We start from the raw sequence: 18,050 nt of genomic DNA, 5'->3' as shown, positions 1-18,050 counted from the left end.
GGATTTTGATCGATCAGTGACTATGTGATTTTCTTTGTTCATGCATATTTAATAAATAAGTTAAGTTTTTAAATTTTTTAGATTGCATCCTCTCTTTTTGGTGAATGCAGATAATCAGACCCATCTGGGCCAGTGATTGGTAGCCAGAAATAGTCAGTGACTAGAATGAGAAATTAAACATACAGACACGATTCTCTATGTAATTACAAATGCAAGTTTTACTGTTTTCTGCTTTTTACTGCATAAAATAGGAAGCAGAAAATTGACTGGTTGGCTGCTGAGAATCCGTGACAATTTAATATATGCATACATTATTCACTTTACAGTGTGCGGTATTTATTCATGTACGGTTTATCAGGAGGAAAGTGAAACTTTCTGTTACCCTAGTATGCCCTTTCTTCTAGATATATATGGGCAACAGGGAGTGAAATCCGTTCTAATAATAACTATACATTATACTTATAAAGACTGAAGCAAAAGTGAATGCGTCATGGAGAACAAAACATCTAGAAGAGTTTCTTTTATCACAGAATAGGATTTGGAGATGTGAGGAGGAGGAACAAGCTGGAAAAGACGCACATACTACAACTGCTAAACTCTGCCACACTGTCAGTGATATTTGTCTTTTATCAACACTGTAGCCTCCTGCTCCTCCCTCCCCTCTCCATAGACTTATGCATGTGAGACTTGATACAGATAGTAATCTAAGTATAGAGAAGGAAAAAGAAATAAGCCTACCATTTAACCCCTTAAGGACCAGGCCATTTTTTGGTTTCGCATTTTCGTTTTTCCCTCCTCACATTTCAAGAGCCATAACTTTTTCATTTTTCAGTTCACAGAGTCACATGATAGCTTATTGTTTGCGGGACAAATTGTACTTTGTAATGGCACCATTCAATATGCTGTGCAATGTACTGGGAAGCTGGAAAAAAATTCAGAATGAGGCGCAATTGGAGAAAAAATGCATTTGCGCCATTTTCTTATGGGTTTAATTTTTACAGCGTTCACTGTTTGGTACAAATGACATGTTACCTGTGTTCTACGTGTCAGTACGAACGCGGTGATACCAAATTTATATAGTATTTGAAATTTTTTGATACTTTTAAAAAAATGATAAACTTTGCAAAATAGAAAAAAAAATTTGTGTCATCATGTTCTAACACCTGTAACTTTCTCATATTTCCATGTATGGAGCTGGTTGTGGTGTCTTTTTATGCGGGACAAGATGACGTTTCTATTGATACCATTTGGGGAAAGATCCGATGGTTTGATCACTTTTTATTAAATTTTTTATAGGAGGCAAAGTGTTGAAAAAAACGCTTTTTGGCTGTTTTTATTTTTTTTGCCGCTACGCCGTTCGCAGTACGGGATAAATGTTTTAATATTCTAATAGTTCAGGCATTTTGGAGCGCAGGGATACCTAATATGTTTATGTTTAATGTTCTTTAATTACTTTTATAGCTAATCTAGGGAAAGGGGGGTGATTTGAACTTTTATATTTTTTTTATTTTTTTAATACTTTTAAAAACTTTTTTTTTTCTTCTGTTACATTTATGATCAGACCCCTTAGGTACCTTGAAACCTAGGGAGTCTGATCGCTCATACTATTCACTGCAATACTACAGTATTGCAGTGAATAGCAAAATCGCAGGACTTCTATTAGACGATGCCTCTGGCCTCTGGCATCGTCTAATAGATCTAGTGCAGAGACAAGCCTGGAAGCCTTCAATAGGCTTCCGGCTGTCATAGCAACCGATCACCGCCCTCTTGTGACGTTTAGGAGGGCGGCGATCGGTGAAACATGGCGGCGCCCATGCCGCCGGCGCCGTTTACACACTGCGGTCACGTTTGACCGCAGTGTGTAAAGGGTTAACAGCAGCGATCGGCTCGGGCACCGACCGCTGCTGTTAGTGGCAGGTCCTGGCTGTATGATACAGCCGGCATCTGCCGTGTATGGAGCGAGCTCAGCGTGTGAGCTCGCTCCATACATCCCCATGCGACCCATGACGTACAGTTACGTCAAGGGTCGCTAAGGGGTTAAGATATATTACTAAGTTTGTTATATACACTTGTGATATACACTAGTACTACTCATTTATGAAAAGTTGTCTCATAATTGGGGGTACACTTTTAGGTTAAGGTACTTACAGGATTCTTTAGGTAAATCATACTTCTGTATGCAGATTGATTTTATCAAAATTCTGATTTCCTTTTACACAGATGGCAAATAAGTTTTTATTATTATTATTATTATTATTATTATTATTATTTATTCATTCAGTTTCAGACACAAAGTTTACGAATTACTGATCTACACCGAAAATCTCACTTATGGAGAGGGGTAGTCAGCATTACCCTTATAGAGGGGCAGGAGCTGAAAGCCATGGACGCAAATGGACTTAGTGACCCGTATGTGAAATTTCGGCTAGGGCATCAGAAATATAAAAGCAAGGTAAGTCAATGTTTGTTTCCAATCAGCCCCTCATCCCTGTCCCTTCTCAACCCTTCAGAGTCTTAGTTGCCAGTTTTTACTCAAATAGTTTACGTAAAAAGAAACCCTTTTCCGTTATCTTAGAATGCCACATGCATTATCAGAACCAGATTGGAATAATGCACACAGTGATGTCACAGTACAGTAATAATGCACACAGTGATGTAATAGTACAGGGATAATGCACACACTGATGTCACAGTACAGGGATAATGCACACGGTAATGTCACAGTAAAAGAATATTGCACACAGTGATGTCACAGTACAGGGATAATGCACACAGTGATGTCACAGTACAGGAATAATGCACAGGGTGATGTCACAGTACAGGGATAGTGCACACAGTGATGTCACAGTACAGGAATAATGCACACAGTGATGTCATAGTACAGGGATAATGCCCTATTAGCACTAGGTTAATGTTCATGTTAATAAAAAGATCAGTGTAAATTGTGACATCACAGCAGATGAAGAAAGTATTATAATGATGCCACATACATACATTTATGACTCCTTAGTAAAGTAGTGGAGGGACGTTCAGTCTTACATGTATGGGAAATATCCTGATTGTGTTTGCTATCTTTCTTAGACTCTTCCAAAAACCCTGAATCCTCAGTGGAGGGAACAGTTTAATATGCATCTTTTTGAGGAGCAAGGAGGAGTAATTGACATCACAGTATGGGACAAAGATGCTGGCAAGAGGGATGATTTCATAGGAAGGTGAGAAAACACAGTAATGTGCGCTAAGAAAATTGTGTAACAATATGGGCTATAGAAATTCAGATTTTAGCCAGTAGATGTCATATTTTCCAAGCTTTTGAAAAAAAAAATTCTGTTTCATATGAATGACTCTGAAGTCTTGATGGTAGAATTCTTGCTTTTGTTCTTAGTGTCATTGTCCAAAGTTTAATATTGTCCTCAGCAATTGTGTATATTTTTGTCTAAAAATAATAAGCTCAATTTATATGACAGCAACATATTCTATAGCACTTTATAATCCATAGGGCTCATGTACAACCAAAATCAGACATTACTGTATAACGGAATAAGGCTCTATTCAGATCATGTTTTACATCCATTTACAGATCTATTTACATAGAGATCAATGTTAATAAAAAATAAAAATTTTAAATTAAAAAATAAAAACGGATCTGTTTCTGGACTTTTTTTAAAAAAAGAAATGAAGACATAATATACCATATCTCTGTGTCCATCCCAAAAAAACCTGACAGACGTGGATCCACTTTTTTGGCATTGATCTGAATGCAAATGGAGGGCCATAACCATTCAAGCAATAGGAGTGGATGCCCTGCTTGCGAGCGCCCACAATCTATGCGGTAGTAGAGGTGATACAAGGAGTAAGGCGGGCTTATTTTGACTTTTATTTAAAGAGGAGCTTTCATGGTTTGGGGCACAGGCAGTTCTATATACTGCTGGAAAGCCGATAGTGCACTGAATTCAGCATACTGTCGGCTTTTCCAATCTGTGCCCCGGGTGAAGAGCTAGCGGTCCCGGTACCATAGCGCTTTACAGTCAGAAGGGCGTTTCTGACACCCTGTCAGGAACGTCCTTTGGTACAAGCAGCGCCTATAGCGCTGTACTGTGTGAGCGGGGAGGATCGCCCCCTCCCCTCCTGATAATACTCGTCTATGGACGAGCACTGTGAGCAGAGGGAGGGGGCGTTCCTCCCTGCTCACCCTGTACATCGCAATTGCGGCTGCTTGTACAGAAGGACGTTCCTGACAGAGTGTCAGAAACGCCCTTTTGACCGTGAAGAGCTACAGTACCGGGAACGCTAGCTCTTCACCTGGGGCACAGATCGGGAAAGCCGACAGTGCAGTGTATTCAGCGCACTGTCGGCTTTCCAGCAGTATATAGAACTGCCTCTGCCCCAAACCATGAAAGGTCCTCTGTAAAGCAGGGTAGAACACATAAAGCTGGCAGGTGAAATATTGGAATAAATAAGGTTATTAAGGGCAAAAGTCAGTTTCTGCCACATAAAAGGTATTTCTAAAAATTTGTGTTTTATTTCACTCTTAAAACTGTGGATGCACGGAATCAATATGATGGGCTTGGAGAGGGCAATCCAAAAAAAGCTCCAGCACATATAATCATAGGCCTGTATTTGCCCAACAGTTTTTTACTGCCTGATTTAGCATGGTTTGCTGCACTTATCCATACAGGAGCCTCTTGCAATAATAATATGAAACTTATGATATTTTTTTTATTATGAGGAGTTAAGACAGCAATTCCCAATCAGAATGTTGCAGAAACCCACTAGGGGTGCCATGACACTTTGCTGGTAAGAGGTCTGCGGGTCATCATTCAACTTTATCTGTGTCCTTAGGATGCAGATAAGATAAATACAGCTTCCTGCTCCACCATTCAGTGCAGTCTTGCTGCATCGAGTCATAGACAACAGGAACATAGCGTGAGAGAGCCCCAAGGGAAAGAGGATGAGTAAGTATTATAGGTTCTTATTTTTTTTTAAGGCACAACAGGGGAGTATTTAATACTTGTCTGGAGTCATGGGAAGAATTTTTACTGGTGTTTGGGCCTCTGGGGAGCATTAATACTTGCCTGGAGCCATTGGGGATCATTACTAGGTGTCTGGGGGGGGGGGGGCAATGAGGAGCATTATTAATTATTGGAGTAGCTGCTGGAGCATTATTAGTTGTCTGGGGACCACAGGGAAGCCATATTAGTTGTCTGGGGGCCAATGTAGAACATTATTAATTTCTGGAGCCACTGGGGAGGATTAATAGGTGCCTGGGGGGGCACTGGGGAGCATTATTATGTGTCTTGGGCTGATAGGGAGCGTTATTAAGTGTCTGGGGCCAATGGGGAGCCATATACTGTCTATTGGTAAGACTCCAAAGACATGCTGATAGGGAATTTAGATTGTGAGCCCTATATGGGACAGTGACTGACAAATGTCTGTAAAGCGCTGCGGAATATGATGGCGCTATATTAGAAAGCAAATAAATAAATATCATGGTGATAGCAAAAGATGAATTTTTGTACGTGATGGGAAGCATAGGATAGTGAAACTTAGAGGGTTCATTCACATGGCGCGGTTGTGGTGCAGATAAAGCTGATTAGAATTAGGCATGCAGTTTTGATGGGGGTTTCTAATTTTACAAATGAAACAAATTTATTCAACATGTTTCAGCTTTCAACTCAAAAGCTGAGCCATAAAACCACATTAAAGCCACATTGTTTTTGGTTAAAAATTATTTAGCTGGAATACCACAAGGAATTTTTTTTCAGGGATGCCCTAAATCTGAAAACATTAGAAAACAAAGCACTTGGCAGACGGATTCCACTGTATGCATATAGAATAGCATTCATCAAAGACATTCATAAAAGATATACCTCAAGAAATCCTCCCTATCATTTCCTGGTAACACTGTACATGATAAGCTATTAAACTAGGATTAGATAGTAGGTTTTACCTGCCGTCCCTTAGCTGATATCTCACTGACTTGTCCCAGTTGGCAATTCAGCCCTTCTTGTCAAACTCAACTCTGCTACATCCACATCACTTATAGATGTGCAAAAAATAAATATATTAGGCTATAGACATGTATATTATAGATATAATAACTTGTCAAAGGTCACACCTGCTCCTCAGCCCGTCTATTACCAAGATTGCAGTGGGGGTCTGATGTGAAACAAAGTTGGAAGAAGGCTCTAAATGTCATCTCTTCTAGACCCACAAGTATCTCCTGCAGCATGTGTGTATTAGTGCTTAGACTTTTCTGTCCCAGGTTAGGTTTATAACTGTGCATTGTGGCTGAGAGTTGCCTTCTGTATTTAGTACAGTTGCTGTTAAACCAGAAAAAATATCAATACAGTAACAGGAGTACTGTATTAACTGGGTTGGAGTTACTAGAGCTGGGATTCTATGTTGACTTTTGTATCGTGCAATTGTCATGCAACTTTCACTTTCATAGATCGGTGCGGTTACCTGTAAAACTTACTGCAATTTCTGCATGGCAGAAAGGAAGGTCACGGCAAGGGCAATTGTCACTTGATGTTTTTTATTCTGGTGCATTGAGTAGAGAGAGCTACCATTCAAATCAATGGTGAAGGACCACAGCCCCTTTAGTTTAATTCTTTGTAGGGTTTCCATTTTATAGACCGGCAAAGTTGCCGCCTTCTGACTTTATAGTTAAAGGGATCCTATCACTCAGACATGATTTTTTTCTAAGTACCACGACGGAATAGCCTTAAGAAAGGCTATTTGTCTCCTACCTTTTGTCGTCTTCTCCGCACCGCCGTTCGCCTACAAACCTGTTTCTTGCCGATATGCTAATGAGCTCTCTCGCAGCACTGGGGGTGGGCCCCAGACCTCGACAGCACTGGGGGCATCCCCAATGCTGCAAGAGAACTCTCTCCAGTGCCGCCTCTTCTTCAGCAACGTCATCTTCCGTCTCTTCTTCCGGCGGTGGCTTGAAACTTCTAAGGCCTCGGGCCTTGGGCAAAACAGACTGCGCATGCCCACAGGCCACGAGAAAATGGCCATTTCCAATATTGTGAAATGTATGTGGCACTCAACAAAGCTGTTTGTGTAACTGCTGAAAATTGAGCCTTCACCACCATTCTAATATTGTCCTACCAACTCCCTTTAGGAGTTGCACGTGTCATTCCTTAAAGGGGTTGTCCCATCACAAGGATCCTATCTATACTGCTTGATAATGTGGATGTAAGACTTTTCCTAAATACATTGCTTTAGCAAAACTGCTTTATTTGTCCACTATCTTATTTTATTCATTTCTCTGTTGACACATCCCTTGTCTTATCTGGTCAAAAGTCAAGTGATGTATCTGCTGCTCTCAGGGGGAGGGAGGAGTAGTTTACACTTTGGGGGGGAAGGGGCTGCCAATACAGACCCGGCATCCGCTGTAATAGAGAGGCAGATGCTGGGGAGTGTAGACGCCGGCACAGGTGCCTGCAACATCGCTATGCTCCTGCCATGCATGAAGCCAGCAGCGGCAAGAGCGATGCTGCTATTCCGCTCCTACGCCCCCCCCCCCCCCTCCCGTCCGGAATAGCAGCATCGCTCCTGCCGCTGCTGGCTTCATGCAGGGCAGGAGCGTAGCGATGTTGCAAGCACCTGTGCCGGCATGTAACACTCCCCAGCATCCGCCTCTCTATTACAGCTGATGCCGGGTCTAAATTGCATTGTGAAGGCTGTACGTCCGATGCCTATCTGCATCAGGAACGCACACGCAGGGCCAGCGGCATAGAAGCGGCATCTTCTCGCCGCTGGCTTTGCATATGTAACCCCGCCCACCAATGACGCAACAAAGCCGGAAGAAGAAGATTTTACAGCATCGAAGACTGGTGAGTATGCAACGTGGGAATACCCCTTTAACTATCCTTCTGGCTGGACATTTCAAGATAGGTGTCTTACAAGTTAAAGGAGTATTCCTTTAAGGATCATATTCAGACTCGTAGCTTAAGCTGACTGAAGTGTTTTACCCAATAAATTGCTTTATCTATCTTGCTCCATCACTCCTAGGTTACAGACCTGCTCTCAGATCAGACTGATAACTCACTCCCTACACCTGGCCATGTATATACTCAACTCTCCTCATCTCTGAATACTGCTTTCAGTTTTTTAGCCTTGATAAATGCTAGTAAGGCCTGGTTCACATTTGCATTCGGTATTCCATTTAGGGAGTCCGCTTGGGGACTCCCAACAAACGCAATATCGATCGCATTGACAAGCGGTGAGCAATGGAAGCACAGTGACCCCATAGACTATAATGAGGTTTATGTGTTTTCTGCACAGTGTCCGCACAAGTCTTGTGGAGAGGAAAGTAGTTCATGAAGTACTCTTCTCTCCGCATGTTGCTTGTGGACACCACGCGGAAAGCACACAGACACCATTATAGTTCATGTGGTCTGTGTGATTTCATAAGCTCACCGCTTGTCAGTGCATTCAATATTACATGCGGGGGGTCCCCAAGTGGACTCCCCAAGCTGTCTGAAGATCTCTGCTTGTAGCCATTGAATACTTTTTCTCCAGAAGGTGAAAATCTGTCCTAGCCATGGCTATGGTGTACGGCTCATCCCAACAGGGATCTCTCTTTTTACCAATTCTTTCAGATTCTGCCCTTTTTTAACGTTCTATGCTGTGTAGATAGACACCTAGGTGATCATCATATAACCAAAGCAGATTTTCAGCCTCTATAAGTAAACCATCAGTGATTCCACTGAATGAGCGTAAGTGACCTTAAATAGTACAACATAAGTAATACATAAAGCATAGCAATAGAATTGCATAACTTTTCATCATACATGAGATACATTGTATTTGCTAAAACCCCAATACCATTAGGAAATATCTAACTTACATATAAAAATAGTAATCAATTGTAATCCATTTGGTAACTGAGCTTTTAATTGGAAATTCTCCATAAATAGCCAATATATATATTAATTACAAGGATAAATGTAAATGTAGATTGTAAAAATCCCATATTGTATAAAGCAGGTTTTCACAGCTCTTATCTTCCACTGATAAACCAAAGACACCTAGACAATTTTATTTCATAACTTGTACAGAATTCAATAATAATAAAACATTGCCTGGGTAAAATATACTGCAGTTTGTCACAATTGTGCGGTATGACTCAATTGAGGAACACGCTTTATTTTGTTTTATTTTATGATAAATGTAGAATTCAAGGTTATCAGATTGTCACATTGTAGCTCATGAACTGATGCATTATGCTAAAATAATCACCCCTTCCTGTCTCCCTAAATGTATCCGCGCTGAAGGTACAGTAGTTACGTGTGCAGGGAATGGCAATGAATGTGGAGGGCCTTCATAGAATATTTATAGAGGGCACAGTACATGCATAAAAAGCACCTTGCACGGATTAAGGGTTTATGATCACGGATAGATCTTTCCATGGGTATGGAATAAAAATGGAAATCTCCTAATATTCATAGAAGACACTTTCCACCGAGCTGAACTTTTTATTGGCTCCAGCCTTCATTTTATATAACGCTTTAATACAGCTGTTTCAGATTAAGAGATTTTCTCCAGGACCAATAATGATGGTTTACTAATAGAATTATTATGTGAACTCATATGATAACATAGATAGGGAGTGATATTAATACATACAGAGATGGAACAAGCAACCATAGGGCCTCAGGGCAAGAGTACAGTAGCCTGCCTCAGTAGCAATTGAGTTTATCATACAACAAGCTTACCGTATATACTCGAGTATAAGCCGACCCGAATATAAGCCGAGACCCCTAATTTTACCACAAAAAACTGGGAAAGCTTATTGACTCGAGTATAAGCCGAGGGGAGAAATCCACCATTGCAGATAAAAAATCTGGTCATGTGCATTACAGCTTAGTAACACCATGGGGATCACAGTAATAGAAATTAACCCCATCATGTCCCTCACATTAACCCCCTGTGTGCCTCACATAAGAGTTACTGATATGTGGGATATATGGAGTTAATAATTAGGTATTTTCATAATTAAGGTCCTTCATTAGTACCCTCATGTATCTCACATAGTAGTAACCCTTATATGGGGCACACAGGGGTTAATATGAGGGACAAGATGGGGTTAACTGTTATTAATGTGAGGCACATGGAGTTACTGAAACTAAATTAATAACCCCAAATGCCTGACAGTAATAGGCAGAGTAACTAAAGGAAGGTCCCTGTGTGTGTCACTTTACTGCAGCTTCCTCTCCTCCATACAACAGACATCTTCCATAAGACACAATGAATCCTGGCCACTCATGTGCAGGGTAGATGCTAAATCCTAGTGTGCTAAAGGACCTCTGATGACGTCATGACCATGTGATCGTACTCTGGTGTGGGCGGAGATACTAGGATTTAGGGCTAGTTCACACGTGGGCAAAGGGGCGGATTTTGACAGCGGATTTCGCTTCAAAATCCGCCCCTTTACAATGGTGGTCTATGCAGACCGCCGGGCTTCTTTTTTCCGCTAGCGGCGGGCTGCTGCTAGCGGAGAAGAGAAGCGACATGCCCTTTCTTCAGGCGGAAACCACGGTGCGCTGGACCGCGGCTTCTGCCTAGCGGCAGCACCCTCCTATATCTTCTCATTCATTTGAGCTGACATAGGAGGGGAAAGCCGCGACCGCGATGGTCGTGGCAGGCGGGTTTTGAACAGAGAGAGCCGCCTCGAGCCGCGTCTCTCTCTGTGTCAAAACCCGTGCGGATAGTTCACATGTGAACTGACCCTTAGACTCAACCTTATCTGCAGATGTTACATACCAGTGGCTACAGGACCTTTGATGACATCACAGTCACGTGACCTCATGACAAGCCAATCACAGAGCAGTAGCACTAAAGGACCTCCCCCTTCCAGGTCCTTCCAGTTTTCTGTGCTCTGTGGACCCTGACTCGTATATAAGCCGAGGAGAGCTTTTTCAGCATGAAAAATGTGCTGAAAAGGTCGTCTTATACTCGAGAATATACGGTATATTTCTTTTGCCTCCTTTCCTTCTTATAAATCTTGTTCTTCTTCCTTTGATCTCCCAGAGATTTGCTTTAACTTTTCCACTTCCCCACAGTAATCTATGTCTGCACCTCTTCTTCAAGCACAGTACCTTTAACTTCTGAACCCCATAGTCTAATACCATGTGACACCCATGCATCCATATTATTAAAGTATTGTGACATAGATTCATTGTGGTATAAAATAACAACATCAGAAATACTATCCTTAATCCCTGCTGCTTCTGTGCCAACACCTCTCTGCTCCTGTGCTGCCAGATGTTCGCCTGGCTCCAGTCATATTGTGTTGCCTTAACCTGGCACTGCTGTCGCCAATTACTGATCTCATTGGTGACCTCAGTAATGCCAGCGCGTCTCCTTTACTCCCAGCAACTTGCTACATGTGAACAGCGTTCAATTGGTAAAGCAAGTATTACTCCTTTTCTAGTTTTATATCTTTGTTAGCTTTTTGTAAAAACCTTACGGGGCTGAAAATCCTTTTAAGGCTGAATTCACACTTGCGTTAGAGTCTCCGTAAGAGAATTTGTCCCAGAATCTGCCTAAAATCAGCAGAGAGAAAAGTCCCAAAAAGTAGGACATTTTCACTATAAAACTAGCAGAAACCCAGCAGACCCCATTATAGTCTATGAGGTCCGTTTTATGAGTGTGAAACTACTATAAGGCCGTTTTGGCAATGCGTCTTACATTACCTGCAAAGTGGATAGAATTCAGGCTAATCCAAGCCACACATTGCAGAAAGTAAGCTGCAGTGGAAACGCTTGTGTTTTTCTAAGCATGTCAATCATACCTACGCTGCAGCTTGATACATGGGGCCTTGTTGTAGTTATGGTACTGCTGGAGTCTTCACTTTCTGGTAAGTGAATTAAAGGGGTTGTCTCATCTTAAGGATCCTATCTATACTGGTAGCTTATGTAAATTGAAGTGCTTTTCTAAATATATTGTTTTAGAAATTCTGCTTTGTTTGCCTGATATGTGAATTTATTCCTCACATTCCTCACTGTGTTGCTATACCCACGGATCTATAGGACAAGTGATGTCACTCACTCACTGCTCTTGCTGGCTTCAGCTATTTGCAGTTTGCTGATAAAGCCTGATCTGTTATCTCTCTAAGTAAACACAAACATAACACTGAGCCTGTTCTGGAGGAAGGAGGAGGGAGAGAAATACAGGAAGTGAGAAGCAGACACTGTAGGCAGCATAGCTGAAAGGCTGAGATGGGAGAACCCCTTTAAATACAGGCCATTTCTCATTACTCGCCTTACAGTTTTTCTGTTACTATGTGGGCAGTAATGAAAAATATAATGAATCAGTGTTTTGATTATTTATAAGAGAAACATTTGCAGCCCCAGCACTGACTGTGGCTATACCTCAGTTGGCACCTGACAGAGGTAGGATAAGAATATTGACAGCTTATTGTTTGATTGAAGATGGTACCATGCACCACTGAGCTGTACCTCAGTTTGGGGCATTCAGGGCTTTAATTTAAAGAGGTTATCCAGGATAAATGATTTTTTTGAAGTTAGGAAGGTAAAAAAAAAATGGTCACCTGTCCTTGCTGCTCCAATGTCCTCCCAGTGTAGTCCAGTGCAGAAGTCCTCGGCAGCTGTGACATCCCAGGTCCTTTCCCTCATTCTTTCCCAGGTTCTTTGCCTTAGTCTTTCCCAGGTTCTTTGCCTTAGGCCTAAGGAAGGGATCCAGTGATATTCCAGGTAGTGATTGCCCTCAGCAGTCCCATGTGGTAGGGACATCTGCTGGTAGAAAACATAGCAGCAGGAACGGACCGTGTACTAGGGACAGGTGGGTATCTTTTTTTGGGGGGAAAAGGAAGCGTTTCACCTCCCTTAGCCTAATTTAAAAATAACATTTTATGCTCCCACCCTGATTATTTTGGTGTTTTGTTTATCTAGATCTGTTCAGCCATTCTAAAGATATAAACCCTTTTAATATTGATGCAAATTGGTACATACAATCCAAATAGACAGTAACTGAGCAAGAAAGACAGCACACAGAGACCCCTTCTACAGAGAAACCACAATGTTACCGCCCACTAGGCTAGTATACCCTAGTGCAGGGGTAGGGAACCTTCGGCTCTCCAGCTGCTGTGAAACTACAACTCCCAACATGCTTCATTCACTTCCATGGGAGTTCCAAGAATAGCAGAGCAAGTATGCATGCTGGGAGTTGTAGTTTTGCAACAGCTGGAGAGCCGTACGTTCCCTACCCCTGCCCTAGTGGCTAATTGTATCACTGCTAAAGGGGCTTATATCTATGGAATGACTGAACAGATTTAGATAAACAAGTACTCAGGGTGACGGTGCCCTTCAGATAGTGTATGTCATTGGGCTTTTTGGACCCCTTTGAGTGAAAGGACTAGTGGTCTCATTCTGGAGTGCTGTTACAGCGCTACATGGTACATGGTGTAGCACCATTATAGGTTCTCACCCTTTATGATGCACATCTGGTTTTGGCTTCAAAATCCACATCAACAAAACCTGAAAGTGTGTCCTAACCCTGACACGAGTCCGGCATCGTAAAAAGGCTAATTATGTCACCGAGAGTTAAGCAGCCATGTATGTTTGATTCTACCTTAGGAAATATTGTGTCATTGGAATTGATTAAAGTTCCCGGCACAGTTGAGAGATGAATGTAAATGTCATTAGGATTAAAATATCAAGCAGAGGTGAAGCCATTTTAATCTCCATGTAATTATTTTGCTTTCATGTCACCGGCGTTGTTTGTGACCACATCATGTTGGAGCCACCTAAGTCTAATCAGCAGATAAATCCGGAGGATTGTTACACCTTTATGCATACTGGTAATGTGAACAAATTGCCTCCTGACAAGTGCAATAAATTGCTTTGAATGAGCGCTGTCAGGGAGCAAGTTGTGTCTCTGAACCTGCAGAATAAGTAAATCCCGTGTCATGCAATTTTGATTTAGCTGCTGTTTGCAAACCGGTGTGGGTGGCTTTATGGCTGAATTTATTGGTGTGAAAATATGCATGTTTATCTTGAAAATGACATTGATTTTCTTCATATATCATTCAAGGCAAGCGGATTTTTCCTACAATGTGTGATATTGCTTTTTACAGTTTTCAAGATTTATGTGGCCTTGATGCATATACATCTACATTGATAAATAAAAAATACAGAGCTGCGTTCTTATCGCCATCTTCGTCATTAGTCTTATTAATTGTATTCAATACCTTTATAGTAACAGTTCCAGGAAGAAAAATATTCTCTGGCCCTCTAGAAAGGTGCAGGACGCAAGGAATAAACATTTTCGGAACACTTTTTCTAAACTTTTCTTTCAATGTTCATTTTAAGAATCAATAGGGACATATATGCGTCATGTCAAAGACAAAAAAATAGGGGCACTGAGCAAACTGTAGTGTAGTATTTTCGAAAAAATTGATTTGGAAATAAAGGAATAACACTCACCTTGGGGAGTTGTGAGCCTGAGTCACAACTCTGTAATCACAATGGATATATGTCTGGAAGGATCCTCCTTTTTGGGTATAGCTGAAACGTTCCTAACACCCCTCAGGTGTGTATTGAAGTGAAGTAAAAGGACCAGTATGGGTCCATTCACACGGAGTAATGTGCCACGTGATGTGGCACGTATACGGCGTGTGAGACTTTGCGCGCCGTAAAAGCTCCCATTGAAATCACGGCCGCAAAATAACACGGCGTATACGATCCCAACTCCCATTGAAATCACGTGGCACGTTACTCCGGGTGAATGGACCCTAATTCAGATTCGGTGAAAAATCTGGTGGTAAGGAACTGCGCTCCCCTTGTTGGTTGATAAATACGGCTTTATTAATAGCAATAGATGCTTACCACCAGATTTTTCACCGAATCTGAGTTACTGGTCCTTTTACTTCACATATATACGTCATGGAATGTTAAAAAATAGAGCATGGACAGACTAATACATGTGAAAGGTTCCATTTTTGACGTCAAAATGGATTTGCATATGTTTGGCAGCCAATAAAAACAGATGAACGGTTTAAATAAACAGTCAGGCCGAGGCCCCATGGGGTGTTAATACCGCAAGCAAAAAATACAACATTTTACAGTCCCTGCAAAGTGCATGGGATTCTAGCGAATCTGTGTTTGTGAGTTATCGGCTCCTTCTGGTCCACAATGAACCTTTCAGTATTGGAACAGTTATTCATGAGAATTGCAAGGTGATATTAACCTGTAGTTCATTTGTTTACATCATATACATCAATTTCTTATAGCGTAATATACAAATAACCAGAGATTTTCTTTGTCTTCTTTATTCTGCTTTCAGTCTGATCATCTTCTGACCTTCTGCCTTAATCCTCCTTCTACTCTGTCTTTCTTCAGTCTTTACTCCTAAATAAGCAAAACAATATATCAGAAAAGATAGAGCTGGATGGAGGTTGACATACCTGTAATCATTTTCTATGCTGTTGTCTTCTGGATTCAATAGAAGAAATTCTTTCATATCAAATCATAGACAACAAGGACTATTTGACCCACTTAGCCTTTGTATTTTTACCTGCAGAATAATACAGTATCATGCGATCCTGAAGCCTTTTAGTGTATGCCAAGGATATTGTGGGACAAATTTACTTTTAAAATAAAGGGGAAAAAGATACATTTCAATCTATTAAATATTTAAGACGAGGCCAGAATTTTAAGTAATATGATTTTTTTTATACAATACAAGTTTATATAACGTTTTGGGGGACAATTTTCCTAGTTTCCATTTATATTTCCACCATATATTGCAACAAACCTATGGTTAAAAGGGTAATAGCTCAAATGCATATTTCATTATCAGGCCCACTTCACATCTGCATTCGGTATTCCGTTTGGGGAGTTCGCTTGGGGTCCCCCGAACGGAATACTGAATACTTTAAAAAACGGTTAGCTAAGAAACCACACGGGCCCCATAAACTGAAAAGGGGTCTGTGTGTTTACCGTATGGCGTCCGAATGAATCATGCGGAGAGAAAAGTGCTGCAAATACCTATCCTATGAAATATCCATAAGGGGCTGAAAATCCCTTTAAACTTGACATTACTACAATCTGAATTTAGCCTTACTCCATAAATGATATATTAATACACCTGTTCTTGTCACTGCACCCATAATCTGACATATACTGCATAATACAAGTGGGAGAACTGCATGCTGTCTTTAATAGCATCCATATGTGTAAAAAATACATGGAGAAAACTATAAAGGAACAAATCATGTCCATGACCATGACCGTATTTGTCTGTGCCGAATCCGCCTCAAAATCCACTTGCAAAAACAGCTCCCATTGACTTCAATGGGAGCCACTCACTTTTCTTTCCCACTAGCTAGTAGTGGAAAAAAGAAGTAAGATGCCCTATCTTGCCGCGAATTCCGTGGCTGATTCTGCCACAGCTCGAGACACACTCCTGTTTAGGTTTATTCATTTGGGCCTAATGAGGAGCAGGACACCGCAACAGAATACCAATGTACTGCATCAGCATCCCGTCACGGCTATCTGAGCAGAAGTTTGCACGACGGAAAATGTTTTTGAACAATACCCTATGATGTTCCAAGTTGAAGGATACCATAATATGGTACCCATAGAAGTCTACACTGTGCCTCCTTATAGATTTGACTTTATAGAGAGGAACATTGAGTTATTTTTGATGGATCTGTATGGAATGTGTAATAAAAAAAATATTGTAACATATTCTATGGGAATCATTGCTTATAGGATACATTATCTCTGTACTTGGAGCTGTATTGAGATGCCACATGGTTCTACATCATTTGCCACCATACTGGCTCTGTGCACACTAGACCTAAAGTGGACTACTGTAGTACATTCAGTAGTGATTCATTTACACTTGGATTAGTTTGGAATCTCTAATACACATTATTTCTGTTACCACCATTTTTAATACTACAGTAGGAGTTAGAATAAATAAATATTTTTTCATGAAATATTTTATAAAGTATTTGTATTTATTCAATATAAATTGCCAAATCTGACAACTTAATCCAAGGAGAGTCCAGTGCAAATAAAAGGTCCATTATGACCAGGCTGTGCATATTGCTCTAATATTATGCAGTATATTTTTTTCAGTAATTGGTCATAGCCAGTCATTAAAAACCTATTTATTCCCGTCTTCCATACTTACCTCAGTCCCATGGCCTTGCGGTCACTTCATTATTTTTTGTTTCAAATTCAATTGGCATTTATATGAAAAACAAGGTTTGCTATACATTAGGGTTCTACGAGAGCGACTGGAATTCACATTAACAGGTAAATGACTTCAGCTAGAAGAAGCTGTGCATTGCTTGGCTCTCTTCTCTGCAGGTAAATGAGTTTTACCTCGGTGGTTGGTATCGTCTTCTAGGAAATCGGCTGCAAAATATATGCAATTTTTTTAAGCTAAGGCCATGTTCACCCGTCAAGGTTTTGGCACTGTTACTTTACCCCATAAGTGCAGCGCATTGCTGGATAGAAAGCTATGAAATTGCCATTTACACATTCCAGTTTTATTGAAAACGCAACAAGCTCTAAAGCTGAGCTCGGATACATCCGGTACTTTCCCCTCCGGCATGTTACAGAAACATCAGAAGAAAACGAAATCGATGACATTTTTTCTCGTATTTGGTACAACCATTTTCATGCAGAAATTCTCTGAGCCCAATGTTATCTGTCCAGTCCTGTCCAATGATATGAACTACAGATAAATGTCCATAGAAATATTTATCTTTATTTAAACTGGTTGTTCGATATCTGAAAATATTTCATTCTGATGACTTATGATAGGTTAGGTCATCAATATCAGATTGGTCAGAGTTCGATAACCGAACCCCAAATTTATCAGCTGATACAGATGTTGGAAGCAGCCCTGCTCCTATTCAAGTGAATGGAAGTAGGATTGGATATCCAGACACCATTACAGTGCACAAAGCTCCGTACATTGTATGAGCTGATGGATTTGGAGTTCAGGTGTCGAACTCCGACCAATCTGATACTGATGACCTATCCTGTGATAAAGTGGACACT

The 18,050-nt window shown here is 41.0% G+C and overlaps 1 protein-coding gene across 5 annotated transcripts in view; it reads left to right on the top strand.

Moving 5' to 3' along the window:
* The window catches only part of MCTP1 (multiple C2 and transmembrane domain containing 1), a 625,729-nt gene that overhangs the window by 273,558 nt on the left and 334,121 nt on the right, over positions 1 to 18,050 (top strand). For all 5 annotated transcript variants that reach the window (XM_075271852.1, XM_075271845.1, XM_075271861.1 and 2 more), the window contains 2 exons: positions 2,282 to 2,452; positions 3,082 to 3,212. In XM_075271852.1, the coding sequence (XP_075127953.1) occupies positions 2,282 to 2,452; positions 3,082 to 3,212 (302 nt within the window). The remainder of the gene's footprint in view (positions 1 to 2,281; positions 2,453 to 3,081; positions 3,213 to 18,050) is intronic.

The sequence above is a fragment of the Leptodactylus fuscus genome, chromosome 1 (genome assembly GCF_031893055.1).
Source record: "Leptodactylus fuscus isolate aLepFus1 chromosome 1, aLepFus1.hap2, whole genome shotgun sequence".
Taxonomy (NCBI): Eukaryota; Metazoa; Chordata; class Amphibia; order Anura; family Leptodactylidae; genus Leptodactylus; species Leptodactylus fuscus.
This window is presented reverse-complemented; position numbering and strand designations above follow the sequence as displayed.